This window comes from Oryx dammah, unplaced genomic scaffold (assembly GCF_014754425.2).
Source record: "Oryx dammah isolate SB20612 unplaced genomic scaffold, SCBI_Odam_1.1 HiC_scaffold_27, whole genome shotgun sequence".
Classification (NCBI taxonomy): domain Eukaryota; kingdom Metazoa; phylum Chordata; class Mammalia; order Artiodactyla; family Bovidae; genus Oryx; species Oryx dammah.
The window spans coordinates 91202948-91222352 of NW_024070211.1; the positions used below are offsets into that span (position 1 = coordinate 91202948).

At 39.3% G+C, this 19405-nt stretch overlaps 1 protein-coding gene across 6 annotated transcripts in view; it reads left to right on the forward strand.

Moving 5' to 3' along the window:
- The first annotated feature begins 1557 nt into the window (after positions 1-1557).
- Positions 1558-19405, forward strand: part of RIF1 (replication timing regulatory factor 1) — a 61886-nt gene continuing 44038 nt past the window's right edge. For 5 of the 6 annotated variants that reach the window (XR_005719060.1, XM_040229067.1, XM_040229069.1 and 2 more), the window contains exons 1-10: positions 1558-1619; positions 2031-2184; positions 3149-3227; positions 7030-7126; positions 8589-8716; positions 8804-8898; positions 9902-10091; positions 11814-11906; positions 13412-13550; positions 15510-15661. Coding sequence is in view for 5 of the 6 variants with exons in the window: in XM_040229067.1 (XP_040085001.1) it covers positions 2081-2184; positions 3149-3227; positions 7030-7126; positions 8589-8716; positions 8804-8898; positions 9902-10091; positions 11814-11906; positions 13412-13550; positions 15510-15661 (1077 nt within the window). In the remaining variant the exon portion in view is untranslated. Of the gene's footprint in view, positions 1688-2030; positions 2185-3148; positions 3228-7029; positions 7127-8588; positions 8717-8803; positions 8899-9901; positions 10092-11813; positions 11907-13411; positions 13551-15509; positions 15662-19405 lie in introns of all 6 variants that reach the window. The other variant, XM_040229068.1, reaches the window with a different exon arrangement.

Here is a 19405-nt window from a genome sequence, read left to right on the forward strand (position 1 = left end):
ATACTTGTCTCAAGACAAAGTTAATGTTTTTTCCACTAACCTCATAGCCTTCATAAAAAATAACAGGATTTCAAGATCCTCTCTTTCCAACACAAGAGCTCCAAATACTGAAATCTCAATGCAATGCAATGCTGTCCATATATTTCAGTCTAATAACCTCTTTCCCTTAAGTATCTGTGTTTTGCCAAAATGCAGAAAATGAGCAAATTTCCCTCCAAATGTTTAAGGATTTGCTATCAGACTGCACTGAAAAGCTTTCTCCTCCATTATGTCCGAAGTGTCTCTACATTTCATTCACACACAGCTTTAAACTATTTCTTAAAATCTTTAATTTCCACAGCTTGGCTCACAAGGACTTGTGTGTCTCCTCTCTTTTCCTTCATCTTTTTGTTTAAGAAACACGCTCTGAGAGCTTGGTTTGGCAGACGCTTTGCTAGGTGCAGATAACACAGAGCAGGGCAAACCACAGCCCTGAATTCAGTACAGCTGATAGTTGTACAGTGTGGATAAGTAGAGGCTCAAGCCGGGTGGCTGCACCCATGAGGCCAGGGTGGAAAAACCAGTTGCTCTTGGGCCTTAGATGCCTATTTTAAAGTTGATACAATTTTGAGTGCTCAGAGGTCTACAAAAAGGGTAAGGACTTTCATTCCCCGGCGGTTGAGACGGTAAAGAGTGCGGGAGACCTGGGTTCGATCCCTGGGTTGGGAAGATCCCCTGGAGAAGGAAATGGCAATCCATTCCAGTACTCTTGCCTGGAAAAGTCCATGGACTGAGGAGCTTGGTAGGCTACAGTCCATGGGGTCGCAGAGTCGGACAAGTCTGAGCGACTTCACTTTCAAGGACTTTTATTAAGGGTATAAGTTGGTTCTCCAAGTATTAAGTTTCCAAGTGTTAAGTGTTATTCAAGTCCCACCCTTCAACACCTGAGGCCAATTAGAAGACTGTAGATCCTAAAGCAACTGAATCACAATATCTAAGGCGGGAGGGGGTGGGGTGCAGACGCAGGCAGTTGAATCGTGAATATGCTCCAGGCCATTGTTGCTGCTGCTGCTATGTACACTTAAAACATGAGAGTCTCTGGCCTCTTCAACGTTTTCTCACTTGGCTTTCACCAGTAGTCGGTACTATTATCATCCATATTGTACACAGGAGCAAGTTGAGGCATAAAAAAGTTGATTAACTTGCCAAGGTAACGCGGAACTAGGCTTGGAATCTAGACCAATCTAAACGCTGCTCGTAAATATCACAGTACAGTTATCTCCTGTTGTTAAATGATTTGTTGCTAATACGTCAACAAATACTGGACTTGCAGTTTGAAGATCCACTAAATTTAGTCTGGTGAACTTGGCGATCCGCTTACATTTTAAATTTCAAGTCTCTAGAAGGTAAAATTTGGGCCCAACCTCCCTCTCCACCCCGCAAGGTGACCCGAGGGGTAGGGCGGGACTACGGGCGGGGAAGGGAGGCGATCGATGATTTGGGCACTCCGCCCCCTGTTGGATTAGCTCGAGCCTCTCCCGCTAGGCCTGTTTTACTCCCGCGCGCTCCAGGGCCCGCCCCCGCCGCCATCTTGGTCGAGGAGGGAGCGGGCCGCACGCGGGAGTAAACAGCCCGAACCGAGAAAGTGGAGCTGTGGCCACGTCCGGGTGCTGCAGGGCAGCGGCGGAGACGACGCAGGCCTGTCCTCGTACGTCGGGGTGAATGCTGGGGTTTCAGTGCTAAGCTGCGGGGAACCTTCAGCCTGGTCAATCTCCGCCCCCTCGCGGCGAGACGCCTCGTTCCCCGGGCTTCTCCCGCCCCCCCGCTGGTCTCCTCCCCCTGTTGAAAGCTGCCCGGGAAAGTGGTGGCGGGAGCGGGTCGGGACCGGAGCGCAGCGTGGCCCTGGGTGCGTGTTGCGGCGCTCAGGGGAGGTTAGGCCTTTGGGTTTGTGCGCCAGAGGCCTGGGTGTGGACGCGGTGGGGCTGTGAGCCCGCGGCGGGAGCGCGGGTCTGGGACCCGGACTAACGCCGGGCCGCCCGGGTCGGTTTCCAGCGGTCACCGAATTGTCTCCTCTTCCGGTCCGGGCCTCAGGGTGGCCGACATGACGGCCGCGGATCAGAGCCCCCTGGCACCGCTGTTGGAGACTTTGGAAGACCCTTCCGCCTCCCTTGGAGAGCAGACCGACGCTTACCTGACCCTGACCAGGTGAGGCCTGTTGGGGGTGGGTGGGGGTGCGGCGCCCGGGGGGGTGGTGGGGGGAAGACAGTCCGGGTGCTGCACGCCGAACGCGTTTGTGTATTCAAGAAGCCTGGGCGCTGGCGGGGGGACGCCGGGGTCGGTGGTGAGGCGAGGTGGGGGGGGGATGCGTGCTGGGTGACATTACGGGGTGCAGGTGCTGCAGCCCTTAAACGGTGTCTGGAATGAGGAAGCCTGCACGTGTGTCTTGTAAGAGGAGGATTAAGAAAAGTTTGATTGGGAGGGATTTGGCCAGAGAAGTGGGTTTTCAGTGTAAGCCACCTGTATTTCGGGACAGTGGGGAAACACGGAATTGGTTTTTTAATATAGAGCAATAACTCGAGTTTTATTTAACCGCAAGTGCTTCACACTGTTTTCTCCCCTGCACACTGTATTTTTCCGAGTTATCTGTCGGTTGTTTGGAAATCGATACAAAACGATAAATGTTTAGTAAGTTTTAGTAAATTTGTAACTAGCGATAGGTTTCCTTGTTTCTTCTTCACCTAGTGAAGCTGTCAAAACGTGTACTGTGTGGATGCACAAGTTATTCTGAGGTTTATTCACATTTAGTTGTTTTTTAGTCGCTAAGTTGTGTCGAACTCTTTGCGACCCCATGGACTGTAGCCCACTCTATCCATGGGATTTTCCAGTCAGAAATAACGGAGTGTGTTGTCATTTCCTTCTCCAGGGAATCTTCCTGAGCCAGGGATCGAACCCACGTCTCCTGCATTGGCAGGCAGATTCTTTACTGCTGAGCCATCAGGGAAGCTTCACTATGTCAGATGTATATCGTATTAAATATTCCTAAGTATCTTAAGTACTGAATCAGTTTGCCAATGTTCTAACATGTTGTTTAAAAAGATTGTGCAGGTATTTCATAGTTCATTTTTGTATCTGCCAGTTGCATAAACTTAATGTTCTTTCTGCTTTTAAGTCGTATGACTGGAGAAGATGGAAAAGAAATCATTACGGAAATTGAGAAAAAACTTCCTCAGCTATTTAAAGTTTTAAAGGTACTTATCTTTGTTGTAAATAGTAAATAGTTTTTTTTTTACTTTGAGGGGGTTAAGATTTTGCTAACTAACTCAAAAATTTGACTCTAATATAAAATAACAGCAGGGTTATTATAGTACTATTTGAGGACTTGCAATGTATCAAGTGCTGTCTAATTTTCTTGTTTTCTCTTACTTAATACTCCCTGTCCAGCTGAGGCTCCTCTTTAATCCCCACTTTGCAGAAGAAATTAGTCTAACGTCTGTAAATTTAGTTGCGGTGACCACTTGAATCCAAAACTTTCACTCTTAATATAACAGTGCTTCTAAATGATTCTATAGTTTTGTATTTGATCTACTGTGTTGGTAACATTCATTTTTTTATCTTCACTCACCCATATTTCTGCCATTCTTACTTGGTTAAAAAACTGATATTATGCTTATCCTGTTTGCTTGTTTATAGGGAGGTTGTATAGTTTAGTATCAAACTGAGGACATATATTCTTGTCCTCGTTTGAGTATACTGTGGCTTTGTGGCTTTCCTAAACACCTAACTTAATTTACTTGTTTTTGGAATGAAGAGGTTGAACTAAATCTCCAAAGTCCCCTTGAGTTCTTATTTTTATTACCCTGTTTTTGTGCTTCTACGTGGAAGTACTCTAAAGATGTTTATTGCACACTTAAGCATTGTTTTTGGCTAAATATTGAGGCACTGGGGATACTGCGTTGCCTAACCTTAAATATTCTTATAGCTTTCAGTTCTTTTTGTTCATATAAGCAGGAACTTTACTGTGTAATAGTTCAAGACTTATCAATAAGTAAGCAATGTTAACGGTATTATCCCATTTTTCTTTGTCATTTTCACATTTCAGTACTGTTTGATGTGATGACATGTATCTATTTGGTATCTGAGAGTATGTAGGATCGGGAAGTCATTTACATGCAATTTGAATCAATTTGCGTTGTTTGTAAATAGAGCTGGTAACTAAAATGCCTGATGAATAATTATTTAGAAGCCTGTGGGTGGTTAATGATAGGATGATCAAAAGTTGATCACACATATGCTAGCTGCTATTTAGGAGATACAGTATTAGCTCTCATAGTCTTCAGTGTGTAAGACTTCATCTATTTGTGACTATCTGAACTGATTGCCTTAATATCCCATGTATCTTAGGGTTTAGTATTTTGGATGTTTGGTTTGATTAATTATAAAATGGGTGCTCCAAGGAAGTGTCTGTTCTTATATAGGACTGCTAACATTTACCATTCTTCCTGGTCAAGCATAGCAAATAGTTGAGGATTTCTTAGATATCTGATTTTAGAAGCAATGGGGAGATTTACAGGGTCGCAGAGTCGGACACAACTGAAGCGACTTAGCAGTAGCAGCAGCAAAGATACATTAGTTTGGAATAGGAAATGGTACCAAGAAAGATGCAAGGTTACAAGTAAATGTAGGGTTAGGAACAAATGGCAAGACTATGACAGGTTTGAGATTTTATAGCTTTTACATGCAGAATATGGTGTTGAGCTTTGAATTCCAAGTGGACATGGATTCAGAATCTTCTCTCTGAAGTATTGAGATGACGTTTAAAGCCTGTTGCACTTCAGCTACTAAGTGAACATTACTTCTAACTCCTTCCCTCTCTGTTAGAGGTGGTGCTCCACTCTATAGCTGAATGTCGGCTTTTGCCTTTGAATCTTTGCTTACTTTATGTAAGTTTTGCTCCTACTTTTACTTCCTATCTAGTGTCTTCACCATCTTCCATTTGTTGCCCCCCTCCTTTTTTTTTTTTTTTTTTACTTTCAGGTGTGCAGATATTTTTTTTTTTTTTTTTTTTTTAAGGAAAATTTTTAGCTGATCTCCACATAGTTTCCCTCTTTCTTTGTCAAGCTGTATCCATGGTCTCAATCTTCAGTTCAGTCCAGTCCCTCAGTCGTGTCCGACTCTGCGGCCCCATGAATCGCAGCATGCCTGGCCTCACTGTTCATCACCAACTCCCGGAGTTCACTCAGACTCACATCCATCGAGTCAGTGATCGAGTCAGTGATGCCATCCAGCCATCTCACCCTCTGTCGTCCCCTTCTCCTCCTGCCCCCAATCCCTTCCAGCATCAGAGTCTTTTCCAATGAGTTAACTCTTCGCATCAGGTGGCCAAAGTATTGGAGTTTCAGCTTTAGCATCATAACTTCCAAAGGACACCCAGGGCTGATCTCCTTTAGAATGGACTGGTTGGATCTCCTTGCAGTCCAAGGGACTCTCAAGAGTCTTCTCCAACACCACAATTCAAAAGCATCAATTCTTCAGCGCTCAGCTTTCTTCACAGTCCAACTCTCATATCCATACATGACCACTGGAAAAATCATAGCCTTGACTAGATGGACCTTTGTTGGCAAAGTAATGTCTTCTGCTTTTCAATATGCTATCTAGGTTGGTCATAACTTTTCTTCCAAAGAGTAGTTCAGTTCAGTTGCTCAGTCGTGTCCGACTCTTTGCGACCCCATGAATTGCAGCACGCCAGGCCTCCCTGTCCATCACCAACTCCCGGAGTTCACTCAGACTCACATCCATCAAGTCCATGATGCCATCCAGCCATCTCATCCTCTGTCGGCCCCTTTTCCTCCTGCCCCCAATCCCTCCCAGCATCAGAGTCTTTTCCAATGAGTCAACTCTTCGCATCAGGTGGCCAAAGTACTGGAGCTTCAGCTTTAGCATCATTCCTTCCAAAGAAATCCCAAGGTTGATCTCCTTCAGAATGGACTGGTTGGATCTCCTTGCAGTCCAAGGGACTCTCAAGAGTCTTCTCCAACACCACAGTTCAAAAGCATCAATTCTTCAGTGCTCAGCCTTCTTCACAGTCCAACTCACATCCATACATGACCACAGGAAACACCATAGCCTTGATTAGATGGACCTAGTCGGCAAAGTAATGTCTCTGCTTTTGAATATACTATCTAGGTTGGTCATAACTTTTCTTCCAAGGAGTAAACGTCTTTTAATTTCATGGCTGCAGTCACCATCTGCAGTGATTTTGGAGCCCCCCAAAATAAAGTCTGACACTGTTTCCACTGTTTCCCCATCTGTTTGCCATGAAGTGATGGGACCAGATGCCATGATCTTCGTTTTCTGAATATTGAGCTTTAAGCCAACTTTTTCACTCTCCTCTTTCACTTTCATCAAGAGGCTTTTTAGTTCCTCTTCACTTTCTGCCATAAGGGTGGTGTCATCCGCATATCTGAGGTTATTGATATTTCTCCCGGCAATCTTGATTCCAGCTTGTGTTTCTTCCAGCCCAGCGTTTCTCATGATGTACTCTGCATATAAGTTAAATAAGCAGGGTGACAATATACAGCCTTGACGTACTCCTTTTCCTATTTGGAACCAGTCTGTTTTTCCATGTCCAGTTCTAACTGTTGTTCCTGATCTTTATATAGGTTTCTCAAGAGGCAGGTCAGGTGGTCTGGTATTCCCATCTCTTTCAGAATTGTCCACAGTTTATTGTGATCCACACAGTCAAAGGCTTTGGCATAGTCAGTAAAGCAGGAATAAATGTTTTTCTGGAACTCTTGCTTTTTCTGTGATCCAGTGGATGTTGGCAATTTGATCTCTGGTTCCACTGCCTTTTCTAAAACCAGCTTGAACATCTGGAAGTTCACAGTTCACGTATTGCTGAAGCCTGGCTTCTTAATCTTACTCCCTTTTAATCTACTCAAGGATTTGCTGATTTTTGCCATTAAAATATAATTTTGTTTTTAATAGAGTTTTCCATCTAAAAGTTCATTTGCAGTTGTACTTATTTGTAAAAATGTGGTTTTGTTTTTGTAGGCTCACATTGCCAGTGAAAACTCAGAGCTCAGTAGTGCTGCTCTACAGGCCTTGGGGTTTTGCTTATATAATCCCAAAATTGCCTCTGGATTATCAGGTAAGTTTGTTGTGATGGAATATTTTTAGAGTTTATGTTTGATATTGTTAAAAGTACTGTTACTTCTCAATTTCACAACCTGCAGTTTAGGGTTTGCTTTTGAGAATGAGTCTGTAGATTATATCATTGTAGTAAAGTTTCTTAGACATAGCTCTAGCTTTGATAATTATAAAATTTGTTTTAGAAGAATATATAGTAAGCCTATTTTAAAATGTTGAGAAAACCATCTTTTATAATAAACATATCTGCTTTGGAAGTTTATAATTAGATGGAATTAATTTTGGGAGGTGGCTGGATCATTTATTTTATACAAGCATGTTTTAAGGAATTTGCTGTTAGAAAAGTTCTTTAACATAGTGGTAAATTAGATAATTTGGAGCTAAAAGTGTTAATGAAAGCACAGGATCTGATGCTCTTCTGAGTTTTCTAGTATCCTTGACCCTCTGCATCCTTGGATGCAGAACTCATGGATTTGGAGATCGCAGTACTACACCATTTCATGTAAGGGACTTGAGCATCTCCTGTTTTTTTATATTCCTGAGGGGAAGTCCTAGAACCAATCCCCCATGGATATCAGGGGAGGACTGTAATCCTAATTGTTGCTCTGTAAGTAGCTTCTCATAGTATAGGTATGGGGATGATCTTTAGAGATGGATAATTAGGAATAGGGAATAAAGATATCAGAGAGTTGTTACCATCTTTTTTTCTGAGGGAAAAGTTTTCACTGATTTAATATACAGAAATGTTAGCAATCTGAAGTAGGAGTTGTTCATTTTGTAGCAGAGATACAGGATTTATAACATCTTGCCAAAAATTGACTCGTACATTCAAATCTAATTAGTCAGTTTAGTCGCTCAGTTGTGTCCGACTCTTCGCCATCCCATGGACTGCAGCATGCCAGGCTTCCCTGTCCATCACCAACTCTCAGAGCTTGCTCAAACTCATGTCCATCAAGTGGGTAATGCCATCCAGCCATCTCATCCTCTGTCATCCCCTTCTCCTGCCTTCAGTCTTTCCCAGCATCAGGGTCTCTTCAAATGAGTCGGTTCTTCACATCAGGTGGCCGAAGGGTTGGAGTTTCAGCTTCAGCATCAGTCCTTCCAGTGAATATTCAGGACTGATTTCCTTTAGGATTGACTGGTTTGATCTCTTTGCAGACCAAGGGACTCTTAAGAGTCTTCCCCAACAGCACAGTTCAAAAGCATCAAATCTAATAATAAGATCCTAAAGAAATATTTTAGTTGAAAAATTATTGATTTCAAGTCTACCATCTGTTTTCACTGAGTATACCTTCTCTCTGACCAGAATTTTGTGTTTTGGGGAAACATTTGATTATTAGCGTAAGTTTTCTGGTCCTTTTCTCTGGATATGCATTTAATTTTAATGACAATGATTTTTATCTATTAGGGATTTTAAAGGATATAAAAGATTCTGCATAATTGTTATTCTGCTTGTTTTTCAGAGATAAATATTCAAGAACTGCTTTCAAAACTGAATGATATTGTTAAAAGTTCAGATAAAAATGTTCGTACTAGAGCACTTTGGGTGATATCCAAGCAGACGTTTCCCACTGAAGTTGTTGGCAAAGTAGTGAGTATAGTTTTTGTATATGTCGTCTTAATTACATGCCAGTTAAAAAATAGAGACTTACTCGATTTATTTGTTTCTGTCTTTCAGGTATCTAGTATAATTGACTCATTAGAAATAGTATTTAATAGAGGAGAGATGCATTCTGCTGTTGTGGATTATGAAGCATTAAATGTCATTATAAGGTATGAGTTTGGATACTATGTAAATTAGAATAGTTTCAGTAATTTAGAATTGAAGGGACTTGAAATTGAGTTAGACATATGAAAGAAGGAAATATCTTCTAGACTAAAATTCTCAATAGGAAGAGGAAAGTAGATGTGCATTAAGTTACTAGGTTTCTTTATTTTTACTGAAATAGTCTTAACAATATCTCTGTTAAAGCTTTTGCAAAAGTTTAAAAAATAGAGACTTCTAAGTTGGCTATACCAGGTAATTTGAAAGTGAAAGTGTTAGTCACTGAGTTGTGTCTGACTATTTGTGACCATATGGACTGTAGTCTGCCAGACTCTTCTGTCCATTGGATTCTCCAGGCAAGAATACTGGAGTGGGTTGCCATCCCCCTCGCCAGGAGATCTTCCTGACCTGGGGATGGAACCTGGGTCTCCTGCATTGCAGGCAGATTCTTTACCATCTAAGCTACCAGGGAACCGGTAGCAGGTATTTAGGAAAGTATGAAAACAATTTCTAACAGCGGATGAGGGGAACAGGAAAATCTACCTTCTTCCTACCCACCCTTGCTTTTCACAATGGATATGCTGACAACACAAACTACTGATGTGCTTTGTCTTAACTTGTTTTTCATTCTTTAGTTGAAACTGTTCTTTAGTTGAGCTATATGCTTTAACTAGTATTCTGATGCCTTGATTGATGTTCACAGTATATCATGGTTCTCTAGCTGTTCTCTCCTGTAAGAATATAATTTGTGTAAAAATAATTATTATTAAAGTTTTTTAATCTGAAAAAAGATGATGTGTTTTCATTATTTGAAAAATGTATTAAAATAGAGAAGTCTACAAATTATGTTAGAGCTGTTTTTGTGTGTGTGTATTGTAGATAATCTAAAATAAATGGACCATATTGTGCATATTTCTGTGTAACTGTTTACTTTCCTGGTAGTTTAGACATAAAGGTAGTTTAGAAATAAAACTACTTAAACTAATTTAGTCATTAATTTCTCTATTACAGATTAATTGAACAAGCCCCAGTTCAAATGGGAGAAGAGTCAATTAGGTGGGCAAAATTGGTCATACCTTTACTGGTTCATTCAGCCCAAAAAGTACATTTGCGGGGAGCCACTGCTCTAGAGATGGGAATGCCTTTGTTGCTTCAGAAACAACAAGAAATAGCATCTATCACAGAGCAGCTTATGACTACCGTAAGTAATACTTTTTTGGATATTGCACTGTGAGGTTTTGCACCAAGCATAGGACTCATATTGATGTAATTGCACTATGATCTAGGAAGTTCCTCTTTGAATTAAATATAAGAATTGCTTGAATTAATGTCACCCACTTCTAATTACGGTAAGGAAAGGAGCTGTCTATTCAGTGTTAACTGCAATCCAGGCATTGTATTTCATCCGCAAAGGATGAAGAAATTGCATTTTTGGAAAAGGGAGAGCATTATCTGATTCATCGCTATCTGGGTTGTTACAGCATAATACCAGGAGCTACATTAAGGCATAAAAGTGCATGTAGTGTGTACAATTTCCTAAAGTTACTATTCGCCCAAAGTTTCAGGTTTTTCAGCCTTTCTTGTAACATTTATTGAGTACCTGTTATATACTGGACATTGGTTTAGGTACTGTGTATATAGCAGTGAACAAAAGCAATTTGTTTTGGAGCTTATTTTCTAGTGGGAGCAATAATAAAGTATGTAGTACATTTAGGAAAGAGATTATGGGAAACAATGGGGACTGGATGAAAGTGCTTTCCAAGAGGAAAGGTGATGTGGTCAGGGAAGGAAAAAGAATAGGTGATTTGAAGGTGTAATAGTTAGTTAATTGAATGATAAGGAGTAAACTTATTCAAGTTAGGAGGAACCATGGAAGCAAAAGGCCTTGATCTGATGTGCTAGGTTGTGTTCATCAAACACTGGGCAGTATGATAAGTGAATGAGGGTGAGAGGGTAGGTGGTGATGTCAGAAACAGGGCCAACCCACATAGGACCTTGTAGACCATTGTAAGCACTTGGCTTCTATTGTTTCATTGCTTGGTTTTAAAGCATCTGCATTACATCAAAAACCATATTTGAAGGTTTTGAGTCTATGAGTGATATATGTACAAACTTGGCTTTTAAGGGGATCCCTCTGCCTATGTTGAAAAAATTCTAGGCAGGGGTTGCATAGGAGCAGGGAACCTAGTTGGGAGCTAGTACAGTAATCCAGGCAGAGGGGCAGATGCCACATTCTAAAACCTGGGGTTTTGTTTAGTTTTTTAAAATTCAGGATTCCTCATGGTAATGCCTGAGGTAAAAGTTACTCCAATGTTTTTGTGAGATTTTTAACTGATAAATTTATTAATTTTTTAAGAGCTAATATAGACAGTCCTTGAACCGCTCCAGTTTAACCCGTGTATAATTTATAATTGACCCTCTGTATTTGTGGTTCCTCTGTGCCTTTGGATTCAACCAATCATGGACTGTAGTACTGTGGTATTTAGTGCTGAAAAATACCCAAGTGTAAGTGAACCACAGAGTTAACACACTTTATTCAAGCGTCCATTGTATAATGAACTCAAATTTTATCAGATGTATTACCCATGAAGCTGTTAATGTATTTTTTAAGTTAATAGAGAAGTTAAAACATTATCATTTGAACTCTGATGATATGCATGCTGAAGTTTTTAGAGGAAAGTATATTGGTGGAGGAAAAGAAAGCTATATTAATGGATGGAAGAATGGCCTGATAGGTGATAAGACAAGCATAGTAAAATGTTAGTGGTCTTTATACTTGGACATTTACTATAAACTGCCAGCTTTGCTATATGTGTGAAACTTCCTGATAAAATTTTGGGAAAAGTTACTTGGCTGAGACAATCAATTTAATACTGCATTCTTTTCAGGAGTCTTTTGTAAATATTTTCGCTTTTGTTTTCAGAAATTACTTTCAGAACTCCAGAAACTGTTTATGAGTAAAAATGAGACTTACGTGTTAAAATTATGGCCTTTATTTGTCAAACTTCTTGGGAAGGTAAGTTCACAGTTAAGGTTTTTATACACACCAGACCTTTTATTTTCTTAACTTTCCATAGTATAGTTGATCCTCATTATTCATGTATGCCATATATATCAAAATTGACCTACTTATTAAAATTTATTTGTAAACCCCGTGTCAGTATGTGTGCTGCTTTTGCAGTCAATTGTAGACATGTAGAGTGGCAGCAAATTTGAGTCTTACATGTAAGCATGCATGTTGCAGTCTGAGGTTGAGCCAGGGTTATGGTCTGCTTTTTTTGCTTTAATTCTCAATGTCCTTTAGACAGATATCCATTTCATGATACATTCATGCCACATTTTTCATGTTTTGCACTTTTTCTTGGAGATTTCAGTTTTAAATGGCCCCCAAGTGTAGTGCTGAAGTGCTGTCTGGTTGCTAAGCAGAGGAAGTCTGTTGTGTGCCTTAGGAGAAAAGGCATGAGTTATAGCACTGTCTGCTGTGAGCTCAATGTTAGTGAATCAAACTGTATATGTTAAATAAGTTGTCTTTAAACCAAACACACGTGAAGCAAGATTGTGTTGATGGAAATGTGATCAGAGGCTTGTAGGAACCTAATCCTGCATTTTCCTTAGAAGCCATGGCACAGAATTTGCTAATACAGTATCAAGGCAACTTTATAGAACATAACTAGTGAATAATGAGAATTGACTGTATATTCTTTCTTTAAGCCTGGTTTTGAGGGGGGAAGTTGTGATTTTTTTTTTTTATTGTGAGAATAATTACTGTAGTGTTGTTGTAGGTTTGGAAGTCAAGGGAGTTAGTCTTCCAGATTCATAATTTTTTTTTCCCAAAGTTGTTTCGGCTAAATAGGATTCTTTCATAATGAATTTTTGAGGGTAAGCTTTTATTTCTCAGTTGGAAAAGGCCTTTGGAATTTTGATAGAAATTGCATTGGACTTGTAGATTACTTTGGATAATATTGCTATTACAATGATATTAAATCTTCCTATTCATGAACACGGAATGGTTTTCCATTTATTTAGGTCTTTTCAAATTTCAACAGTACTTTGTAGCCTTTAGTTTAAGTCTTTCATCTCTGATTAAATGTATTTCTAAGTATTCTTTTAGGTACTGTTATAAATGGAATTGCTTTCCTAATTTGCTTTTTAGACTGTTCATTGCTTTTGTGTAGAAACAACTGGTTTTTGTGTGTTGGTCTAGTACTCTGTACAGAGAGCCTGGCAAGCTACAGTGGTAAATGTCAAACGAGACTTAGCGACTAAACAACAACTTGTACTCTGCAACATTGCTGAAAGTATTTTATTAGCTCTAGTGGCTTTCTTAACAGTTTTTGTGAATTTCTAAGCCAGTTTTTTATTTATATTCTGTTCAGATTATGTGTGGATTATAATCACTTGTGACTGTTAATGTTCTATCCTGTGTATTTTTTATTGGAATAGATTAGACAAATGAATGTTAATAGTGCCTATAATTGTTTCAGGCAAGTAAAAAACTTCCTAATGATTTTTCCTTTTTAGACCTTGCATCGAAGTGGGAGTTTCATTAATTCTCTATTACAGCTGGAAGAACTGGGATTTCGTAGTGGAGCACCCATGATTAAAAAAATAGCTTTTATTGCTTGGAAGAGTTTAATAGATAATTTTGCTTTAAATCCAGGTAAGCAATATTTTAAGACTGATTTTTGTTATGAGTTTTACTTAAGCAAGATGAAAAAGCTTTTATGATCTTTTTCTTTTTCTTTTTCACTTAATACTGAATATTTATCATTGAGTATTTTAGGGGAAGAAATTTGTAGCTAACAATAGAATTTGTAAAGGCCAGGCATTATTGAAAATCATAGGTATAAAATTTACACTATTTCAAAAACTGAACAAAGTGACATGCCATTTGTGGTTTTCTTAGTACATTCCAGCACTTACTTGAGCACTTATGTGCTTCTCAGTTATCATAATAGACCTCAGATGGTAAGTATTAACTTTCAGAACGATTAAGTATTATCAAAAGTCACAAAACGAGTAGACTACAGCAAACAGTTGTGATTGCTGTGGAATACAAGTATCAGTGACAGAGGAATTTTTTTTCAGGACCTTTAAGAATAGCACCTAATAGTGGGTTAACATTAATATATAGGAGTGATTCCTTTTGATGTTTCTTACCCTTTTTATTGTCCACTGGAAGTGTTTAATACATGTATGAGAAAGTATTTTTCCCATAAGTGAGAAGTATGAGTCTGCCTATGTAACTGTAGTTAATCTTGGATATAATTGATAGTTTATAAGATATGCTAAGTAATGTTGATTTCATCCTGTTTTCCCTTGCAAAGACCATTAATAATTCTTGCTCCCTTTGAAAATGTGCATTATTTGCATTAACTACAACTACTTTTATTGAAAATATTGGCAGGCATATATTTTAATTAGAAATGTCACCTTTGTTGATAAGCTCTCAGTGTGAGGTATTGTATTGTTGAGGATTAAATCTACTGAAATTATAGATCTTTGAGTTAAAGAATAAAATGGCAGTGACTTAAAGAAGATCAATAAAATGCTATCTGATTTGAAATAGGTCAAGATCTAGAGAGTCTGACTGATACTGTGTATTCATGAACTCATTAAGGAATCAGATGCTTGTCTTTCTCTTGTCATTGTCAGTATGCCTTTGTTGCAGCCTATAGGAAGGAGGGAAAACAGAAGGGGCAAAAATGAACTTCTTCCCAGAGAGTCAACAATCTATAAACAACGTTTCAGAAATTCCACATATACTTCTTAAATCTCACTGGGAGAGTGGCTAAATGGGAGACTAAAAAAAGTAGTTCAAAAGTAGACACCTAATTCTAAATAAATGTGAATATTTAGATTTCCTAAGTCTCATGGCACCAACAGTTAAAACGTTTGACAAAAGAAATAACTAGAAGATTTTTTGAGATTTCCCTAGTGGTCTAGGGATTAAGACTTTGCCTTCCAGTGCAGGAGATGCAGGTTTGATCCCTGGTGGGGAGCTAAGATGCCACATGCCTCGTGGCCAAAAAACAAACCCAAACGTAGACGCAGTGCTGTTAAAAAAAAAAAAATCCAATAAAAACTTAAAAAACTAATACAAATTTTAAATGACAGCCTTTTATGAGGTAAAAAATATGCTCTATTTTGTGATCTGTAAAATGGGGATAATGAGAATACTCAAGCAGTTAGAGTTACTGAACAATTTTAGCCTTTAGGCTGGGCAGTTTGTTGTGAAGAACTGCCCTGTGTGTCAGTGGAAGTTCAGCAGCATTCCTAGATGTGGTCCGCTAGATACCAGTAGCTCTCTATCCCTAGCTCCCAGTTGGAACAACCAGAAATACTGCAGACATTGCTGAATGGTGGGAAAATCAGCCCTGGCATAGGGTATCTAATAAATATTATTATTATTATTTAATAAGTCTTATTAAGTATTGTGACCTAACTGTAGTAGAGTTTGTCAGCATGAAAATTTTAGGGCAAATAGGAATAGCTACTGATTAAAAAATTTTTTAATTCTCTTGCTAAAGTAAAAGACTATTGCATGCTGTCATTCTTAAAGTTTAATCTTTAGTTCTTCAGTGTTTTTACTTGGGTGCTTATTTTCTTTTCTTTTAAGAAATACTGTGTAGTGCAAAAAGACTGAAGTTGTTGATGCAGCCTTTGAGTTCTATCCATGTGAGAACAGAAACTCTAGCGCTGACAAAACTAGAAGTCTGGTGGTATTTGTTGATGAGACTAGGACCTCATCTTCCTGCTAATTTTGAACAGGTAACATTACAAGTGTTGATTATGATACTTGATGTGTTTTTTTTTAATAGTATGTTCTTAAAATCTTACCAGTCTAACTTTCAGTGCTTAGCAGACCAGCAGACCATGTTACATATAAAAAATGTTTTTCACCTTGACACAGAACTTGAGGTCATTTTCCTTAAAGGATATTCTCCAGTTGTCTGAAATGGACCTCTGCAACCTTTTTAATCAGTAGACACTCATATGTCTGTTCTTATTCTAGAGGCGTTATGAAAGATTTTTTTTAGAGGAATTGCATATGACTTGGAATATAATTGAGAGTAGAGTCAGCATTACTGAAATAGAAATCATGTGCTATACTGGGTAGATGATACAAAGTTGGAGTAATTCTAATTTTTAAATCTCTTTCTAGGCTATGTAGTGATAACCAATCATTTAATACCCTTGCAGCTTTTCATTGTTACACATTAATTTATTCCTTTAGATTTTGATATCCTTGCTAGCATTTAAACTTGTTATTTTGTCTAAGTAAAAAAGGGTAGCTCTGATAACTACTCATTTCTTTTTAATTAATTTATATTTTAATTTTATTTTTGTGCTGGATTTTTGTTGCTTTGCATGGGCTTTCTCTAGTTGCAACAAGTGAGGCTACTCTTTGGTGCGTGGACTTTGCATCGCAGAGGCCTCTCATTGCAGAACACAGGCTCTAGACACATGGACTTCCGTAGTTGCAGCTCACGGGCTCTAGAGCCACAGGCTCAGTAATCGTGGTGCATGGGCTCAGTTACTCCACAGCGTGTGGAATCTTCCCGGACCAAGGATTGAACCCATGTGCCCTTCTTTGGGGACAGATTCTTATCTACTCTGCCACCAGGGAAGTTTTCCATTATTACAGGATACTGAATATATTTCCCTATGCTCTACAGTAGGACCATGTAGTTTAGCCATCCTGTATTTAACAGTTTGCCTCTGCTAACCAAGTTCCCTGTCCAGTCCTCCCCCACTTGCCCTCCCCCTTGGCAAACACAAGTCTGTTCTCTGTGTCTGTGAGTCTGTTTTGAAAATAAGTTCGTGTCATTTTATTTCCACATATAAGTGGTACCATGTGGTATTTGTCTCTTTTTGACTTCACTTGATACGATAATCTGTTGGTCCATCCATGTTGCTGCAGATGCTATTATATTTCATATATTTTATGACTGAGCAGTAGTCTTTTGTATACATATACCATGCTTTTTAATGCATTCATCTGTTGATGGACATTTACATTGCTTCCATGTCCTAGCTACTACTACTGCTACTACTAAGTCACTTCAGTCTTGTCCGACTCTGTGCGACCCCATAGACGGCAGCCCACCAGGCTCCCCCGTCCCTGGGATTCTCCAGGCAAGAACACTGGAGTGGGTTGCCATTTCCTTCTCCAATACATGAAAGTGAAAAGTGAAAGTGAAGTGCTCAGTCCTGTCCGACCCTCAGCAACCCCATGGACTGCAACCTTCCAGGCTCCTCTGTCCATGGGATTTTCCAGGCAAGAGTACTGGAGTGGGGTGCCATTGCCTTCTCTGATGTCCTAGCTATTTATTACAAATAGTGCTGCTGTGAACATAGGGGTGCATGTGTGTTTTCAAAGTATAGCGTTTTGTCCAGATAGATGCCCAGAAATGGAGTTACTCGATCAGATGGCAACTCTATTTTTAGTTATTTGAGGAAATTTCATACTGTTTTCTATAGTGGCTGTACCAATTTACATTCCTACCGACATTGTAGGAGGGTTCCCTTTTTTCCACACCCTCCAACAGTTGTTATTTGTAGGGTGTTTAATGATGGCCATTCTGACTGATGTGAGGTGATGCCTCCTTATAGTTTTGATTTGCATTTCTCTAATGCAGTTAATGAAATTGAGCATCTTTTCATGTGCCTATAGACATGGAAAAATGTTTAGGTCTTCTGCCCATTTCAGTTGGGTTTTCATTACTGAGTTGTGTGGGCTGTTCATACATATTGGAAATTAAGCTTTGTTGATTACATCACTTGCAGATATTTTCTTCCATTTGGTAGATTGTCTTTTCATTTTGTTATTCCTTCCTTTACTGTACTGGGGCTTTGCTATACTGAGTACGTTTAATTAGGTCCCATTTGGGGGTTTTATTTTGCTTTTATTTCTGTTGCCTTGGGAGACTGACCTAAGAAAAAATTACTATAATTTATGTCAGCAAGTATTTTGCCTATGTTACTTTCTAGGAATTTTATGGTGTCCTGTCTTACATTTAAGTATTTATGCCATATTGAATTTATTTTTGTGTATGGTGTAAGGGAGTGTTCTACTTCATTGATTGTTCCGAACAGTACTTACTAAAGAGGCTGTCTTTTCCTCATTGTATATTCTTACTTTACTTTGTCAAAGATTGATTGACCACAAGGTTTATTTTTGGGCTGTCTATTCTGTTCCATTGATCCATATATCTGTTCCTGTGCCAGTTATCACATTATTTTGATTACTGTAGCTTTGTTGTAGTCTGGGAAGTTTATACTTCTGTGTTATTCTTTCTCCTCAGGATTGCTTTGGCAATTCTGGGATGGTTCCATATGGCTAATTTAATAGCAATCCCGTTAAATTACTTTGGATAGTATGGCGATTTTAACAATATTCTTTCAATGCAAGAGCATGGGATATCTTCTCATTTCCTTTTTTTTTTTTTTGGTCTTTATAATTTTTAATTATTTTTGGCTGTATTGATTCTTTATGACTTTGCTCGGGCTTTCTCTAGTTTTAAGGCGCGGTGGCTACTCTGTTGTGGCACTGCACGGGCTTCTAATTGCGGTGGCTTCTGTTGCAGAGCATAGGCCATGGCACGGGACTCGGTAGTTGGAGCGCTTGAGCTCTAGAGCACAGGCTCAGTAATTGTGCACGGACCTTCCCATTTCTTTAAATCATCTTCAGTTTCCTTTATTAATGTTTTGTAATTCTCAGAATAAAAGAATTTTACCTCCTTGAAGAGTATTCCTAAGTATTTTTTAATGTGATTTTTAAAAGGGATTTTTTACTTTCCGTTTCTGATGATATTACTGAATAGAAGTGCAGATTTCTGTGTGTTCACCTGGTATCATGCATACCTTGCTGAATTAGTTTATCATTTCTTCCTCGGGTATACTTGGGTTTTTTTAGCAAGTTCTTTTTAAATGCTTAATTGCTTACTATATTGAAGTTTTTTAATTTGTTAAAGCATGTTCAGTTCAGTTGCTCAGTCGTGTCTGACCCTTTGTGACCCCATGAACTGCAGCACTCCCGGCCTCTCTGCCCATCACCAACTCCCGGAGTCCACCTAAACCCTATGTCCATTGAGTCAGTGATGCCATCCAACCATCTCATCCTCCATCGTCCCCTTCTCCTCCTGCACCCAATCTTTCCTGGCATCAGAGTCTTTTCAAATGAGTCAGCTCTTCACATCAGGTGGCCAAAGTATTAGAGTTTCAGCTTAAAGCATGAACTAATTAAAACTGGACATTGATTGCTAACGCGATTGCTAGCATGGGATCATAATTTTCCCAAATTCTACCATTATTAGTTCCTAGTTGGCTGTGTGTGCTTAGTCGCTTAGTCATGTATGACTCTCTTTGACCCCAGGGACTGTAACCCACCAGGCTCTTTCCATGGGTTGCCATTTCCTTTTCCAGGGGATCTTCCTGACCGAGGGATTGAACCCCCATCTCTTGCTTCTCCTTCATTGCCAAGAGGATTCTTTACCACTGTACCACCAGGGA